Here is an 18,199-nt window from a genome sequence, read left to right as displayed (position 1 = left end):
GATTCTGCAGGATTCATTCAGGGAAATTCACCAACATCATATCATTGATTTGGAATTGGAATCACCACAGCAAAGTTGGGAGAAAAACAGACTGACTATATTCTATAAAAGGTGGAATGGAATAGTGGGAATCAGCAGAAACATGCATCTGGTGTCTTCCAGCAATGACAAGGCATGTGGTAGCCATCAATACAAATATCAGAGACAATTTGTTTCCAAGACAATGCTTCAATAATTTTCCTTTCCACGGATAATCTCACAGTGGAACTAGCTGTGTAAGGAAATAATCACAGTATCACCACTCAAAATCTCCAAGACCCCCAAACCAGTAAAACGTGCGAATCACACACACTGGTCAGGTTGCTTTTGTATACCTCAGGAGAGTGGTTTTCGATTGGTGTAACAAGGTGAGAGGTGTGCTGTGAAATTATCAGGAAGTAGTGCTGCTTTGTCTGGTGAAACTATGTGCCCCATTGTGGGTAGGGGGTGTTGAACAGCTCCCAGGAGCTGATTGGTGAATGGCACTCTCACTCAGTGTGCTGGTCATTAATGCTTTGCCAGAGTGAACCAAGAACATGATGAGTGCTTGAACTGCAGCTCCCTTTGTTAGAGCTGAGTCCAGGGTTCGGCTCATTGCCATACTTAAGTAGTGGGGGGACTGCTGCTGCCACTGGTGACTGGGTTTCTCTGTGTCATTGAGCCATGGAGTGACTTCAGCAAGATAGGTGCATGTTGTGAGAGGTAGTTGTATGGATGGTGGTCGGGGGTGGGGGTGAGGAAGACACAGGGGAGCCTCACTGATCATTCAGTGTCTCCATTCTTACTATAGCATAATAAATATAAGTACAATCAATTCAGCTGAAAAGAGTGGGTGTGCAGTAGAATTGTTTGTTTAAATATCATGTGTCTTGATACCAAAAACGTTAGGAACTACTGTCTCAGAACTGTGCTCTGGCACAACCAATACATTCATTTCCCAGCATTATTTTTTTTTACTGGTTTATCCTTCTGAATTATCTTTAGACTATTTCCATATACAATGAAAGTCAGTAAAAGCTGAAATCTCAGGGTCCAAAAAATGAAATGACATTCTTGCTGAACCATAGATGGACACTGGAGGAGGGCAGAGTCAGACAGAATCTGTGCAGAAGCCAAATGTCCTTTTCATAAGATAATCAGGCATAGATGCAGAAGCACACAATTCCGCACATCAAGTTTGTTCCATCTTTCAATCAGATCATGGCTGATCTGATAAGCCTCAACTCCATTTTCCTGCCTTTTCTCTGTAACACTTGATAAACTTAGCATTTAAAAATCAATCTTAGGCTTGAATATATCAAGCTTTTATGGCCTTCTGTGGAAAAGATTTCTGTAGACTCACTTTCTTCTAAGGTAAGAAATTCCTCCTCATCAACAACCTTGCAGCATCTACCCTGTCAAGTTCCTTAAAAATCATGTATATTTCAGTAAGGTCACCTCTCATTCATCTAAACATGAGTACAAGCCCAAAGTACTCCAACTTCTCCTTATAAAGAATATCCTTCCATTACCAAAATCAACCTAGGGAATCTTTTGTGGACTGCCTCCAATGCCAGTACATCTCTCCTTAGAGAATGACAGCAAAACTGTTTGTAGTATTCTAAGTGTGAACTAACTACTGCCTTATGCAGTTTTCACAAAATCTTCCTAATTTTATACTCCATTCCCTTTCAAATAAAGGTCACTGCAATTATGATAGCTTTCCAATTTCTCATATAATCTTGCCCTTACTTATTTGCCATTGTTGGAAAGCAGCTGAAATTGACTGAGAATGTAAGATTGTTTTAACAATCTTGATGAGACAGTATAACTAAGGGTGTTATTCTAAAGGACATGTTGGAGCAGAGAGACCAAGGTGTATGTATACGTGAATCATTAAAGGTGGCAAGACAGAGGATAGAGAAATGAATAAAACATGTAGTATTCTAGCCTTCATAAATAGGGACTTAGAGGACAAATAAAGGAAGCTTATACTAAACTTACATAAGACACTAGTTAGACTTCAGCTGGAGGGTTGTGTATAGTTCTGGACCAAACTATAGAAAAGATAATTGTGGGTCCAGCCTGGCCTGGGTTTTCTTGCTGTGGCTTTGGCAGTCTGTAATTCTTTGCTTCAGCTTCTTCGGCATCATGGTGGATCCAGTCTGGGATTTAAACAGTCCGGGATTCCTTCCTACGGATTTGCTGGCGGCCTGGGATTTCTTGTTCCAGCCTTCACTGTTGGGTTTCTCAACCTCAGGAACCCTGGAGCTGTGAATTGAACTAAGACAGACCTTGTCTTTTTTTTCTTTTTATATATATATATATTTTGTTATTAAAATGGTGCTGCAGTTCGGCAACTTAAATACTTTTCATTGTATTTATTTTGAAAAGTACAAGTGACAATAAATTACTATTCTATTCTAAGAGCTTTACAAGACTGGTTCCAGGGATGAGGTTCTTCAATTTTGGAAGAAAATGAAACTGCCTTGGAGAGATGAAGAGAAGATTTGATTGAAGGTTTCAAAATCATGAGGAGTCTGGACATAGTAGATGGGTAGATCAGAGTCAATAAAGTGTGACGCTGGAAAAAGCACAGGAAGTCAGGCAGCATCTGAGGAGCAGGAGAGTCAGGATCAGATGAAGGGTACTGCCTGAAATGTTGACTCCCCTGCTCCTCTGATGCTGCTTGACCTGCAGTGCTTTTTCCAATGCCACACTTTATCGACTCTGACTCTCCAGCATCTGGCAGTCCTCACTATTTCCAGATTAGATAGGGAGACAATGTTCTCATAAATGGATCAAGATCCAGCAGTCATAAATTTGAAAAAGCAAATGTGAGATAAGAAAAACAAACTTTTCAAACAACAAGTAACTGAATGAACCACCTGATGAAGGAGCAGCGCTAGGAAAGCTAGTGCTTCCAATTAAACCTGTTGGACTATAATCTGGTGTGTGATTTTTAACTTTGTACACCCCAGTCCAACACCAGCATCTCCAAATCAATAGTAGCTGAATGAACTGCCTGAAACATGGTGGAGGCACATTTAGTTGAGCCATTAGATGATTTTAAATAGAAACAATGTTCAAGGTCACTGGAAAAGGAATGAGATTGGCACTAATTCAAAATGCTAAGACAGCCAGTGAAGATACCACTTTCAGCAAACGCATCAATACTGTACATAGAACTATGGCTAATCTTAACGTCTAATGGGCATCGAGAGAGAACAATGTTTCAAAATAAAATACAGGTCTTGCACCTCCTGCAGGACAATTGATAAAGTTTCAAATCTTCCAGCCTCCTGTTTGTCAAATTGAAGCTATTCTGCTAATGATCCCCCTTCCCTCTCCAATGCTGCTGGAGTTGGGTGACATGACAAAGACTGCTGCTACCTTTCTCGGGGCAAGGCAACGCTCCAGTTGCAGCGGTCGGAGCAGCCTGGAGATGTCACTGCCGGCGGAGGGCTGTGTGCTCTGCTGCGCTTGTCGGAAGGGGTGGTCTGAAGGCGGGGAGAGAAGGGCTCCTCTTGGTGGAAGGAGGCCCCGGGCGGAAAGTGGAAGGCGCGCGGGCAGCCTCGCTCTCATCTCCCGGGCCAGAGGGGCGCGAGGGTGAGTGACAGGCGGCGAAGAGCGAGCTGGGGCCCGGGAGCAGAGAGAGAGAGATAAGGAGGTTCAGAGACAGGAGGCAGGCGCAGTCTGCACTGGCAACTTCAACAGTGCGCGGGTAAAAAAACATACCATCCTCCTGTATTTATTTACTATCGGAACATGTGTGTATTTGAATGTGGCACGAATGTATGGGAAAAATAACAAACTCATAGAAACCAATATATCTCCACCCCCCCCCCCCCCCCCCAATCCCCCAGCAACAACTCCTCCCTATGTTGTACTGTTTCCCTCTTTATACGTATCCTCAGTTTGAGCGTTGTTCACTCCATAACTGCAATATAGAAAAATTAAAACTTTGCATTTGTGTTTTCTTCGGGTTCTGTGTGTTTGTCGTGCTCACTGATTGCGTTTTCCTGGGCTGCAGTTAGCATTTTTTTTTGTCGTCTATCTCCTCTCTTGACATTTAGATTTATGCTTCGAATGTTGGCCCTTCACCCTCATTCTCAGGTATGTGCAGCCAAGCTCCAGAAGCTCGGACAGTTAATATTCAGCAGCAGGAACCGTGAACTGATTTTGTTTTAACTCCTTGGTGCATTACTTGTTCTGTATGGCAAAATGGCACAGATTGGAGATCGTAGGATGGCGATCAAGGCTCTTCAATGTTTGCACTGCTCAATGGTTTAGCTGCTGCACTAAGCACTTGTCTACTGAGGCATCCGGAAAGTGACCACAATACCCTGCTGTAGTATAGTTATAGAAGAAGGGCACCTTCACCACTTTCTCAAAGTGGACCAATAAATGGTGATCGTGATATCAACATAGATTACAAAAAAACAATATTAGAATACTGACTGTTTAGCACAGGGCAATTAGAAGTGTTTACAATTTGTTAAAAATCACAACATCAGGTTATATAGTCCAACAGGTTTATTAGCTTTCGGAGCTAGTGCTTCCAAATAAACCTGTTGAACTGCAACAGGTGATTTTTAACTTTGTCTACCCCAGTCTAACACCAGCTGCGCCACATCGTGGGTACAATATGTGTGTGTTTGAAGATGGGGATGTACAGCTCATGGTGTTTGATCTAGTGAAGGTTCTAAGTACAGTATATTGAATCTGAATGCCATTTATAGTCTTTGTTGACATAATCAATACAAGCTCAGCAGAGGGATGATGAATGTGCATTCAAGTTTTAAAACTGACGTATAACGAGTGACTTTAAAGGTAATTTTTTTTGAGATAGTTAATGCCATGAGCAAGATAGATTGTTTTGAGGGGTATAAGTAAATATTGTATGTTATTTAATAATCTTGGTGTTAATCTTCTGGGGGCTGTGTAACTAAGAGGCATGAACAGAAGCTCAAAAATAGTGTTCAAATTTAACGTATGAGCATGGTGAGTATATGAACCAAGATGTCTGGGAATGCTGTTGGATGGATAACTCGTTCAAGAGGGGCCCAGATAAATGTTTATGCTGGAATTTAAATAACTTACATAAACTTTGAAGTGAATGTAGCACATTAGTCTTATCAGAATTTCCTTGTCACTTCAAAAGGGTTTGAATGGGATTAGCAGGTATGCATGAAGTGGCAGATCAGATACAACATGAAGAAATATGAGATTATCTCTTGGTAGGAGGAGCATATGTGCAGCGCATTTCTTATTTAGTAAGAGGTTAGAAAATACAGATAGTAGAAAGTGAGAACTGCTGATGCTGGAAATCAGAGTCGAGAGCATGGCGCTGGAAAAGCATAGCAGGTCAGGCAGCATCCAGAGAGCAGGAGAATCTGCGTTTCGGGCATAAGTCCTTCAGTGATTCATTCCTGATGACCGGGCTTATGCCCGAAACATCGATTCTCCTGCTCCTTGAATGCTGCCTGACTGCTGTACTCTTCCAATACCACACTCTAGACTCTGGAAAATGTAGATGTACAGATGGACCTAGCTGTCATTGTTGATGAGTCATTGAAGGCTAATATGCAAGTGCAGCAAGCTATTAGGAAGGCTAATAGAATGTTCTTAAGTTTTAGAAGACAGGAATAGTGTAGTCTTTCTTTAATTGTGTAAGTGCTTGGTTAGACTACACTTGGAGTACTGTGTGCAGGTTTAATATCTTTCCCTCAAAAGATTGTTGCCATAGAGGGATGGCAACAGAGGCTTAATAGATGTGTTCTCAGGTTGGGCAAAATAGGCCTGTATTGTTTACAGTTTTGAAGAATGAGACGTGATCTCATTGAAACCTACAAAGCATTTAATGTGTTACAAAGGGTAGATAAAGGCAAGTTGTTTCCCCTGGTTGGAGTATTTAGAACCAGAGCACAATTCAAAATTAAGAGGGTTTCATTTAGGATTAGGGTGAGGAGAGTTTCTTAGGGTTATGAGTCATTGGAATTCCCTACTTCACAGGACTGCGGAAACTCGACCTCTGAGTATGTTTAAAGGAGAGCTTGATAAACGTTTGATTAGCATAAAGGGTTAGAGTGGGAATAGCATGGGTAAATGACATTGAAGTGTTTTATCAGATATGATTGTATTAAATGGTAGAGCAGACTCAGAGGGCTGAATGGCCTACACCTGTTCCTGCATTTGCATAAATTCAGGAAGATATTTTTAATGTATATTTAATTTGGATTTTTAAAAAATAAGTCCATATGACTCAGCACATCTGAAGGAAATGCTGAATACAGATTAACTCGCAATTCGAAAATGTGTGGGGGGAGAACCGACAGAAATTTATGACTTATAAGTGTGAATATGCAACAAGAAGGAAAGTGACAAATCATTCTCCACATACGATGCAGAATTAGTTTAAAATGAAGTAAGAGTCCAATAAGTTTTATAACTTTGTGCCCTAAGTCTTAAATCTAATAAAATAATTTATGTAGCTGAAACAGTAGAATGTAATTTGTCAACGTAGTGCTCAAAGTGTACAAGCATCTAGAATGTGATGGCTCAATACGTGGGAAATATCTGAGTGGAGCAATGGTGCATAAATATCACAGGATTAATCCAGCAAATCCTAGTCTTATCCTTCAATACTTTGTCCCACTGAAGATAAAGTTGAAAGCTGTTGGAATAATTGGTGTAAAGCTATCCATGGTACCAAAAAGTAGTCCCTACAAGGGAGCTGCCGAACAGCAAGGGTGTTGTCATTGAGGATTTGATTTATTAAGGAGATGGAACCCTCGAGAGAAAATATATATATGACTGACATGAAAACAGAAATTGAATCTGTCTAAACTGAGGCAAAGGATTTGGGTAATATATAGATTACAAGTCCAAGTCTGGATGAGCTGTATCCTGGGCTGTTGTGGGAGACAAAGGAAGAAATTACAGGGTCCTGACTCAAATTTTAATAATGTCCTCCACAGGGAAGATGCCAGAGGACAGCTAATTTGGTTTCACAAGAAGGGTGGTAGCAGTAGACCAGGGAGCTGTAGCCGAGTCCATCTAACATTAATGGTAGAGAAACTATTGTAGAAAATAGTGAATGAGGAAATTCAACTCCATTTAGAGTAGCAAGGTTTGATCAGGGATAGTCAGCACGCTTTGTCAGAGGAGCTCATGCTTAACAAATCTGGTGGAAATTTTCAAGGAGCTGACCAAGTGTTTGGATGAGGGTAGGACAGTTGTAGTTTTCTGGATTTCAGCAAGTCCTTTGACAAGGTCCCACGTGGGAAGTTGATAAACAAAGTAAAAACTCATGGGATCCAGGGTAATCTTGTCAAGATGAATCCAAATGTGGTTTAGTGGCAAGAGATAGAGGGTGGTGGTAGAAGGGTGATTGTGTGACTGGATACTTGCGTGCAGTGCTGTATCACAGGGATCAGTGCTGAGTCCCTTATTGTTTGTGATATTCATAAAAAGTGTGGAAGTAGGTTTGCTCGCTGAGCTGGAAGTTTGTTTTCAGACGTTTCGTCACCATACTAGGTAACATCTTTGAGCTCCAGATGAAGAACTAGTGGTGTAGCCAGTTTTCTACTTATGTGTTGGGTTTCCTTGGGGTGATGTCATTTCCTGTTCTTTTTCTCAGGGGGTGGTAAATGGGATCCAAGTCAATGTGTTTGTTGATCCAGTTCTCTTGGAATGCCATGTTTCTAGGAATTCTCGTGTCTCTGTTTGGTATGTCCTAAGATACCCAGTGAACACAGTCCACCGATTTCTCAGCAACAAACCCAAACAAGCAGACAAAACACATCCAGAAACCCTAGCCACTCTCCCCTACATCAAAGACATCTCGGAAATGACTGCCAGAGTACTCCGATCCCTTGGCGTCATGGTAGCCCACAAACCCAATAACACTAAAACAGCAGCTAATGAATTTGAAATTCTCTATACAGACAACAAGCAAAACTAATGTCATTTACAAAATACCTCGCAAGAGGTGTAACAAGCAGTACATTGGACAAACAGGCAGAAAACTAGCCACCAGGATACATGAACATCAACTAGCCATAAAAAGACATGACCCACTCTTGCAAGCATCCTAAATACGGATGAGGAAGGACACCACTTCGACTGGGACAACACATCCATCCTCGGACAAACCAAACAGAGACACGCATGATAATTCCTAGAAGCATAGCATTTCAACTGGAACTCTATCAACAAACCCATTGACTTGGATCCCATTTACAACTCCTTGAGACAAAGGATAGGAAATGACATCACCAACCCAAGGAAACCTAAACACACAAATAGGAAGTGGGCTACACCACCAATGCTTCACCCGGAGGCTCACTGAAGATGTTACCTAGAATGGTGACGAACAGTCTGAAAACAAACCTTCCAGCTCAGCAAGCAAACGTACATCCAGGACCTCAACCTGAGCTACAAATCTTCTCAAACCTCGCTCATAAAAGATTTACATGAGATTGTGGAGGGACAGTAAGTACATTTGTGAATCACATAAAAATTAGCGAGGGGGGAAAGTGTTAAGTTACAGGAAGAAATCGACTGGTCAGATCAGCAGATCTGTGACAGATGGAATTTAACTCTGATCTGTGTGAGGTGATGCACTTTGGAAGAGGGAACAAGACAAGGGAGTACTCCATTAATGCCAGGATACATGTTGTGAAACTTGAAAGGGTTCAGAAAAGATTTACGAGGATGTTGTCAGGGTTGGAGGATTTGAGCTATAGGGAGAGGCTGAACAGGCTGGGGCTGTTTTCCCTGGAGCATCAAAAGCTGATGGGTGACCTTATAGAGGTTTATAAAATCATGAGGGGCATGGATAGGATAAATAGACAAAGTCTTTTCCCTTGGGTGGGGGATTCAGAACTAGAGGGCATAGCTTTAGGGTGAGAGGGGAAAGGTATAAAAGAGACCTAAGGGGCAACTTTTTCACACAGGGAGTGGTACGTGTATGGAATGAGCTGCCAGAGGAAGTGGTGGAGGCTGGTACAATTGCAACATTTAAAAGGTGTCTGGATGGGTATGTAAATCGGAAGGATTTAGAGAGATATGGGCCAAGTGCTGGAAAATGGGACTAGATTAGGTAGTGTATCTAGTGGGCGTGGACGAGTTGGACTGCAGGGTATGTTTCAGTGTTGTACATCTTTGACCAAGAAGGTCAGAAGAACTGACGAATCTTGGGGTGCTTGTTCGCAGATACCCGAAGATGGCAGGACAGGTTAATAGGGTGGTTAAGAAGGAATGCTTGTCTCTGTCAAATGTGACATAGATCATAAGAGTAGGGAGATTATTTTGGAGCCATCTGAACTTTGGTAAGGCCAAAGCTGGAGTTCCATGTACAGTTATAGTCACCACACTACGGAAGGATGTGATTGCACCAGTGCATAGCGGATTTGCCAGGATTTTAACTGGAATGGAGCATTTCAGCTATAAAGAGAGGGTGGATAAGCTCAGATTGTTTTCTTTGGAGCAGAGAAAGCTGAGAGGGGATCAGATTGAGACATATAAAATCATGCAGAGAGTGGACAGAGTGAATGGAAAGCTTCTGTACAACTTGTTATTGGATCAATAACTAGGTGCCTTCATTTTAAGATTCAGAGGAGATTCAACGGGAAAAAATGTTCTCACAGAGAGTTAAGGGAATCTGAAATGCACTGTCTAGGAGGGTAATTGAGGTAGAAAATCAAAACTTAAAAAATGTGTTTTGATGAGAAGTTAGTGTAATAACATTCAAGACTATAGGCCCAGTGCGGGAATGAGAGTCTAGTAGGTAGTCTATTTTTGGCAGTATTGACTTGAAAGGCCAAAAGTTCAATGATACTATAGGGAGGAAGAAATAGGTAAATAAATTGATCATTTGATATCTTTTATCTTAAATAAAGTCAACTACCTCAAATACACCCCAAAGAAGGGATATGGGAAGAAAGAATGAAGTTTTCTTTTTACGCCATGTTCAGAACTCCCTTATGCAGAATGTAAAAAGCTAAACAAGAGAAGAACCATTACAGAACCTACTAATAGGAATTGACCCGGAGCAGATGGTTAAAATGAGCACAGGATAGTGAACAGTGATCATAACAGAAATGTTCAAAATAATGATTGAGCACAATACAAGACAAAAATCAGAGTAATACATTTTTGGAAGAAAGATGATTTGTGAGGGCGTTAGAATGGAGCTAGCAGAGATAGACTGTGAGGAAAAGAAATCTAGTGTTAGAACAACACTGGGAAAAAAAATAAAATGGTGATCAGTTGAGTTCAAGAGAAATGTATTAAACTACAGACACAATTAATTAAACATCATGGATAAATGAGATAGTGAGAGTAAAGGAAAATGCGTCACTTTATTGAACCATTGGTCAATGTTGTGTAGGTGCACAGTGCTGATAGCGAGCTGTTCCCCCAAGGTTTTAGCCAAGTTAACATTATAAGAATAGTGGTATAGTTTGAAGCCAGCTTGATGTTTGTTTGGAAGGGAACTTGCAAGTGATGCAGTTCCCATGCATCTCCTGCCGTTTTCCTTCTAGAAGTGACATGTTTGGAAGATGCTATTGATGGAGCCTTAGTGAGCTGCTACCGTGCATCTTATAAATGGTGCACAGGGCTATCACTGTGTGTGGCAAAAGAGAAAGCTTAAAAGTGTTGGTTGGGGTGCCGATTAACCAGGTTGCTTTGTCTTGTATTTTGAGTTGGAGGATATTCTATCAGACTGCTGGCTTGTGACGAGTAGATGGTGGATAGGCTCTGGGGAGAAATGATGTGAGATTATTGCCACAGAGTTCCCAGCCTCTGATTTGCTCTTAGTCATAGAGATCTACAGCACAGGGAAAAAAAAAGTCCCTTGGCCCATCATGTCAGTACTGAACAGAAACAACCACCTAACCATGCTAATCCCAGTTTTCAGTATGTGGCCCATAATCTTGTATGCCTTGGCATCATGAGTGCACGTCTACATACTTCTGAAGTAGTATGAGAGTTTTTGTGTGTACCATCCTTACAAGTACTGAGTTCCAGTTTCCCACCACCCCCTCAGTGTAAAGGTTTTTCCTTAACTGCCCTCTAAACTTTCTGCAACTTCGCACTATTCTGCTGGTTGTTGATCTCTCTATCAAAGGAGGAAGTTTCTTCCTGTCTACTTAATCTATGCCCTTCATAATTTAGCCACATTAGCCTCCGTATTTATATGGCTAGTTCAGTTTTTGGACATTGGTAATCTCAGGCATTTGCTAGGGGATTCAGCAATGGTCATGTAAATGGAGCAGTGGTTAGATTCTTTCTTGTTTGTGATGGTCATTGCTTGACGCCTGTGTGGCACAGAAGTTACTTGCCACTAATCAGCCTGAGAGAAAGTGAGGACTGCAGATGCTGGGGTGTCATAGTCAAAAAGTGTGATCCTGGAAAAGCACAGCAGGTCAGGCAGCATCCGAGGAGCAGGAGAGTAGACATTTTAGGCATAAGGCCTTCATTATTCCTGAGCTTCAACTCTGACTGGATCTGACTGTATATGGGTTACTTCAGCTTTTGAGGAGTTGCGAATGGTGCTGAACATTGTGCAGTCATCCAGTAAATTCACTTTATGATGAAGGGAAGGATTTTGATGAAGGAGCTGAAGATGGTCAGGCTTTGGACACTACCCTGAGGTACTCCTGAAGTGATTTGTCCTGGGACTGAGATCATTGACCTCTAGCAACCATAATCATCATCCTTTGTTAGGTTTGATTCCATCCAGCAGACAATTTTCCCCCTGATTTTCATTTGCCTCTAGTTTTGAAAGTAGAACACTTTGAAGTTCAGGTCTTTTGTAAATGTTTGAACTAAGGCTTAAGGTATGTATGACTTAAATGTTATTTACCACAAGTCAGCCCAAGCCTGATCAGGAGGTGAGTGGGCCTTATGGAGCCCAAATTTGAATGTCAGTGAACAGGTTAGGTAAGCTCAGTTGGCTGAATGGCTTATTGGCAATGGAGAGTGATGCCAACAGCATGGGTTCAATTCTCACACTGGGTGACGTTACCGTGAAGCACACTCTTTCTCAACCTTGCTTCTCCCCTAGGAAGCTGACCTCTAGTTAAACCCCTACCAGTTGTCTGATTCTCTAATAAAAGAGGAACCCTGTGGCTTGGTAGGACTGTGGTGACCTTATCTTTGTTGCACAACAAGTGTTGCTTGATAGCACATTGATGACTCCTTCCATCAATTTACCGATAATCAAGTGTAGACAGGGGGATTAATTGGCCAGATTGGATTTGTCCTGCTTTTTGGTGAGGACCTACCTGAGCAGTTTTCTATTCTGCCAGATAGATGCCAATGTTGTCACTGTGCTGAGTCAGTGAGTTCATTTCAGCATGTGGAAGCCTGCAGGAAGTTGCAAGCATTGGAGGAAAAAGATGAATTACCTTGGATTTGTCATCTTGGTGCATTTTGGAGAGTTTTTTTGGAACAAGTCAAAAATAATTTATCCATAGTTACAGGTGTTTCTAAGTTGTAATATGAAATTTAGTTGGATTTGAATAGAATTTTTACTTATCAGCAAAAGTACATTTTATACAAAATATACTTTGAAGTTGGTATTCATTGTGTTTTGTTCATTAGATTTTTAAAACAACCTCAATGCAGAGGTGACTGGTTTTGAAAAATCTTAGACGTACAATCTCCATAATAATTAATAACTATTTTAAAATTAATATATTATTTCAATATCAATTAGGTATTTTATCAATGGAAGCATATTTAAGCATGTGTAGCTTAAATATGCAGTAAAACTTGACCAGTGAAACTTGACAACAGGGAAGTTCAGACTTGACTTCAGTAGACTTCTGTACCTGTTATTGAGCCAGGTGGTGTTTTGCTAATGTGCTTGAAAGTTATGATGATCCAAGCAATACTATAAATCTTTCCTTCAGTCAGATGGAGAATTTCTGAAGACATCATGGAGAGTGACAGTGGAAGCAGCCACATGGATTACCTTTATGGTGACCTGCTGCAAGAGGACAGTTTTGGTAAGAAACAATATAAATTCTTAATGCCAGCGTGTCACTTACTTAAACTGTTGAGCATATGGCTACAGTTTTAGCACAAATATCCTGTCTGTGATCTCCAGTCACCATTATATCAATCCCAGTTAGTCTCCAAGTACAATTTGATGGGGAAAGATGCCCCATATCCATTATGGCCAGTACTAGTGTTTCGATACAAGAACAGCGGTAGACCATTCAACACCTCAAATCTGTTCCATTCAGTGAGATCGTGGCTGATCTGTGGCCAAATTCCATGTACCTACCTTCCGCCCATTATCCCTTAAAACCTGTTAGTTAACAAAACTTTATCTGCCTCAGATTTAAAATTAACAACTGATTTTTGCATCCAGCCATTTGTGGAACAGAGTTCTATACATCTACCACTTTTTGTGCGTGGAAATGCTTCCTAATATCTCTCCTAAATGGCCTGGCCCTAATTCTCAGACTTTGCCCGAGTTCTACAGTGCCCAACCAGTAGAAATAGTTGTCTTTATCTACCATGTCTTTTCCTGTTATTATCTTGAAGAATTCAACAAGATCAACCCTTAACCTTCTAAATCCTGCAGGCTGCCTCAGTATAGGGGATGACTGTTAGTTTCTGATCTTAATGGCTAAGTATAATTCTCAACTCGCAGAGAAGCGCACAATAGGAGATCCGCTAATGATCCAGAACTGAAATGCATTGCAGCATGTTAATTATAAAACATGTAAAACACGATCAATAGTTTGAAGAAGACTGACAAATCCCGAATAGTGTTGAATAAAATTCTTACAACATGGTAACAAAAGTAAATACACAATATTTGCAATTTGAACTGTAGCTAAACCTTTGTTTCTTCAGTTATACTGTGTGGGGGAAATATACATGACTTCCAAACTTAGATATGTGTTGTGAAGGCAAAGGGTATATTTTCTTGGTGTGGGTGGATAAAGAAGATGCTGAGGCTGTGCATCCCCAGAAATGTTTGTTTCCTTTTGTGCTTTTTGATGCATTTCCTGCATTTTGAAATCCACACTGAATATGAAGGAGGATTTAACTTTTGTGCTATCTTGCTAACACCAATCTTGCTATTTGGTCATTAATTATTTTCTTTGCACTAGAAGATTTCGTGTGGTTATTTTGTGGTGAGCTAGAGGAAATGCAGTTTTGTGTTGTGCAATGAAATGCATTAGGGTTGCTCATTTACTTCCATTTGTTATGTTAATGGTATACAAATAATTGTTGTACAGAAGGGCTAATGCCTGAAACATTGATTCTCCTGCTCCTTGGATGCTGCCTGACCTGCTGTGCTTTTCCAGCACAACACTCGACTCTGATCTCCAGCATCTGCAGTCCCTCACTTTCTCCTAGCACTTGTGTAAGCGCTGTACAACACTTTAGCACTGCGCAATGTGCTAAATAATCCCAGGTGCATAAATAATTATACTGATGACCAATTTAGAATTGACCCTTGAACTTGCAGTGTACTATCCTTGTGCATACTGAAAGCTGGATGTATTAACACGTGTTCCTATGTACTCTGCAGGCACACAGAACACATATTCACACTGTTTCAGTTTCAACAAAATAAGTGACCATTCTTGGGTCTATTTCTCAGGAAAATCCCTGGGCCAATTGGTCAACCTGCTGGGTTTAACATTTCACAAAGCTTGACAGTTAACTGTCAGTCATTGTCTAACTGGTGCATTCTCCAAGATAGTGCCTGTACAATCAGAATTCACTTGCCAGCCAATCAACACTCCTCTCCTACAGTATAACTGGTATATTTCCTTGCACTGATCTTTCTCGTGAATTGTCCTGATGAGTGAGAAAATGTCTTTTTTAGCAGTGGTACTTCATGGATCAAATTCCATGTCCAAGATTCTGTGCACATTGTACAGTTGTTCCCCCCCCTCCCCGTATCCATGGGGGATAGGTTCCAAAACCTACTGCAGAAGCCCGAAACTGCAGATAGGAGCAAACTCATTCATTTAAATGGGAAATTTACCTTCCCATCAGCTCCCTGGTTCCAGAAGATTCCCTATAATATATTCAGGCTGTGGTAAACCGCAGGTAACTGAAACTGTGGAAAGCGGTTCTATGGATATGGAGGTCACCCTATAAGTGTGTTTTCTTATGTTTAATTGTTATTCTTTAAGCATTTTAAATTTGGGAATGTTGAACAAATATGTACCAATTTGAGTTACATATTGATTTTGTGATACTGGGAAGGTGGACTGGAGTTAAGGTCCTTCAATTCACCTGCTTTGTGGAATATCCCAAGCTTTAGCAAAACTAGGCTGGGTGGTTGGAGTTTGGCAACTTGTTTTGGCCTGGGGGAGTTGAAGATGGTGCTGATTTGTCTGTCATCAGAGAGGACGTAGATCTGATATGAGGTGATTGTGGGTATCATAAGTCTAAGCACTGGTTTGTAAATTTTGAGGAAGGGTGCACAGATGTAGAGTTTAGTATTTTATCATTAGTTCCAGGAAATTTATCTGGAACAAAATACTGTGGTTGCTGGAAATCTGAAGTAAAATCACAAAATACTGCTAATACTCGGTAAGTCTGGCAGCGTGAATGTGGAGAGAGAATGGAGTTAATGTTTCAGTCCTGACCTTTCATCAGAATGGGGAAAATTGGAAATATACAGTAACAGGTTTTGAACAACTGAACAAGATAGAAGGTGGGAAGAAAAACCAAAGAGCAGTCTTATGGTTTGCATGGAGGTGCAGGAGAGCTAATGTTAGGAAAGGTTTAATGACACCCATTTCCAGATCCCCTTTTTGGTTTACTGATGACTGTATTGATACTGTTATCTACCCATCCTAATGTTTAACATTTCATCAACCTTTGCCTTCACATAGTTAGGCTCTGACTCTTCCTTTCCTTGCCTTGCCTACCCTATATTGTCTCCATTTCTGGTGTTAGGCTATCAAATCTTTTGTTAAAAACTGCAGGTTGTTCTGCTTTAATGCACGGTTCGTTATTGCAAGTTCACTTTAATGCAATTGATGAATTGGGGACACTGTTTCTAAGCGCAAACTTTTAAAATGCATGTTGGCTGTAATGCACTTACATCACCAACACTTTAACCGCTATTTCTAAAGCACCATTTTTCTATAATATGGGGTTGCAACTCTCACATTACAAAACACAGGTAGTTTTTCTATAATCAGTCTGTTCAGAGATGTTATTATGCACCTCTGGACTTGAAATATTGACTGTATATCCATTGAGTTCCCTACTTCTACATTTCCTTACTCCCTGCTTCCTATCCGGATGCTTTTCCATTCTAAAGTTTCTCCATCTCCATCCCATTTTTTACAGATAATGTAACTATCCGTAATTGTGCTTCGAATATGTGGAACTTTTTCCTGAACGGTGGATTCTCTTCTGCCTGCCTCCATTGTGGTTCATGGGGTCCTCAACCATGTCTTCTCTGTTCATCCTCTCCCACTCTTGCCTTTTCCCCACCCTCCCAGTACCACAGTAAAGATTCTGTGGTTTTTACCTTTCACCCCATCAAACTTCCTGTTAATGGATCGTCCTGTGGAGTGATTGCTGCCAACCTCCTTTCTCTGCTTTAGCATTCTGCAAGGGATCACTCTCTCCAGCTAACCTCAGTCCACTACTTGGTCACCCCCAGCATCCCTCCCTTTCCCGAGGCACCTCTCTGTGTGAGCACAGTTGAATAAACCAATTACCCTTTTAGTTCCTTTGGTATTGAAAATTCGATTCACATCTCCCAATCCCATTCTCTTTCACCTAATACCACGGATCCTGTTTTTATTTAAACTTATCTGTATTTTGCCCTGTCACAGACCCTTTCATCCATCTTTCTACATTCACCCTTGGAATTATGGTAGGTTTTGAAAATTTAAAACTATTTCCTGTACTGATGAAAGACTCTGTTACTCTGCACAAATGCTGCCTGACTGGAGCATTTTTCTGTTATTCTTTATGGAAATATGTGTTTGTCTGTCATCTTGAATCTCTTTTTCCATCCCCACTTTGTCTTTCTGTCTCTGACCAACTCTGTCACTTTTGCCCTTATTCTTATGATGTTCTTCTGTTCTCCCTGCTAACTGAGCAGTTGTTGCATTTTTATGCATTCCAATTCTTGGCTAACAACTACCCACGTGGTTCCAGGGCTACAAAGTAATGCGTTCAGTTTTGATTTATGTGCTTTTAATCATTTTTGAAGTATTTGTTTGCTTTCTCTTTGTGCATATTGTAGTTTCTCCAGCGAAGACTGAGAATGAAAACTCTGTAGATATCTATGATGGCCTGGACACAGACTATCAAGGAGGTGAACAGTCTGCATCACGTATGTTGAAAATAATAACATTCACTAATTTTTCAAAACATTTCAATGCTTAAAGGTTGTAGTGTTGATGCACGAAATGCCCTCTAATCCTTCAGTTTTATAGCTGCATGCTGAGAGATGGCCTCTTATTTTGGCGATGCTTAATCATTAGGGAAAAGAAGCCAAGTAGTTCACTGCAGCAGAATACGATCACTCGTACATTTGGACAGTTCTATCACACATTCGCAATGTCTATCTGGGCCACAAGTCAGTAAGCTAAGTCTTTAAAATAATAGCACTTGTCAGACACTAAAGGTGTCATCCATTTTGTGTTTGAGTTAGAATTTGCTGTATGCATTTCCATCTTACAAACTTTGTAACTGATTAGATCAAAGGTGTTTGAAGATAATCTGTCAGCAACCTATCCATTAATTGTAGTTTGACTTAGCTTCAATGAACTGAAAGCAAATGGATCATGATACCTCCAATTCGTAGGAAGACTGCATCAGTAACCTATCCCCCTATACTGATTCTATGTTGATATTAAGTATAATGCAAGTCTTGAGGAGCTGGATATCATCAAAGCTGAATAGGTATAAGCACAAGACAATATAACTAATAAGTTTTCAGCATTTGGAGATTATTTAATTAAATTTCCAAAGGTGCTGGTTATGATCTGGCCATCAGTCCACTTAATTTTCTTCCGATTCCCAGCTCTAAGATTTTTTTTTTCGACAGAATCCATTTTTGTAAGAGCTTCCATTCACTACACAACAAATAAAAGGATCAACAAAAAGAACATTTTTCATAAAAGAGCTTAAAAACCTGAAGAAACGCTTGAACAGCAAAGGA

At 40.6% G+C, this 18,199-nt stretch overlaps 1 protein-coding gene across 2 annotated transcripts in view; it reads left to right on the top strand.

Annotated features, from left to right (window-relative positions):
- Positions 1-3,592: 3,592 nt before the first annotated feature.
- The window catches only part of casp8ap2 (caspase 8 associated protein 2), a 47,355-nt gene continuing 32,748 nt past the window's right edge, over positions 3,593-18,199 (top strand). Inside the window, exons 1-3 of one of the 2 annotated variants that reach the window (XM_087982246.1) lie at positions 3,593-3,742; positions 12,949-13,040; positions 17,279-17,368. In XM_087982246.1, coding sequence (XP_087838372.1) covers positions 12,971-13,040; positions 17,279-17,368 — 160 coding nt within the window. In that variant the 5' untranslated portion in view covers positions 3,593-3,742; positions 12,949-12,970. Of the gene's footprint in view, positions 3,743-12,944; positions 13,041-17,278; positions 17,369-18,199 lie in introns of both variants that reach the window. The other variant, XM_087982247.1, reaches the window with a different exon arrangement.

The sequence above is a fragment of the Chiloscyllium plagiosum genome, unplaced genomic scaffold (assembly GCF_037043375.1).
Source record: "Chiloscyllium plagiosum isolate Xiang-an unplaced genomic scaffold, Cpla_swu_hap1 HiC_scaffold_3, whole genome shotgun sequence".
NCBI classification, from domain to species: Eukaryota; Metazoa; Chordata; class Chondrichthyes; order Orectolobiformes; family Hemiscylliidae; genus Chiloscyllium; species Chiloscyllium plagiosum.
Note: the sequence above shows the minus strand (reverse complement) of the source record. Positions and strands in the feature narration are given on the sequence as shown.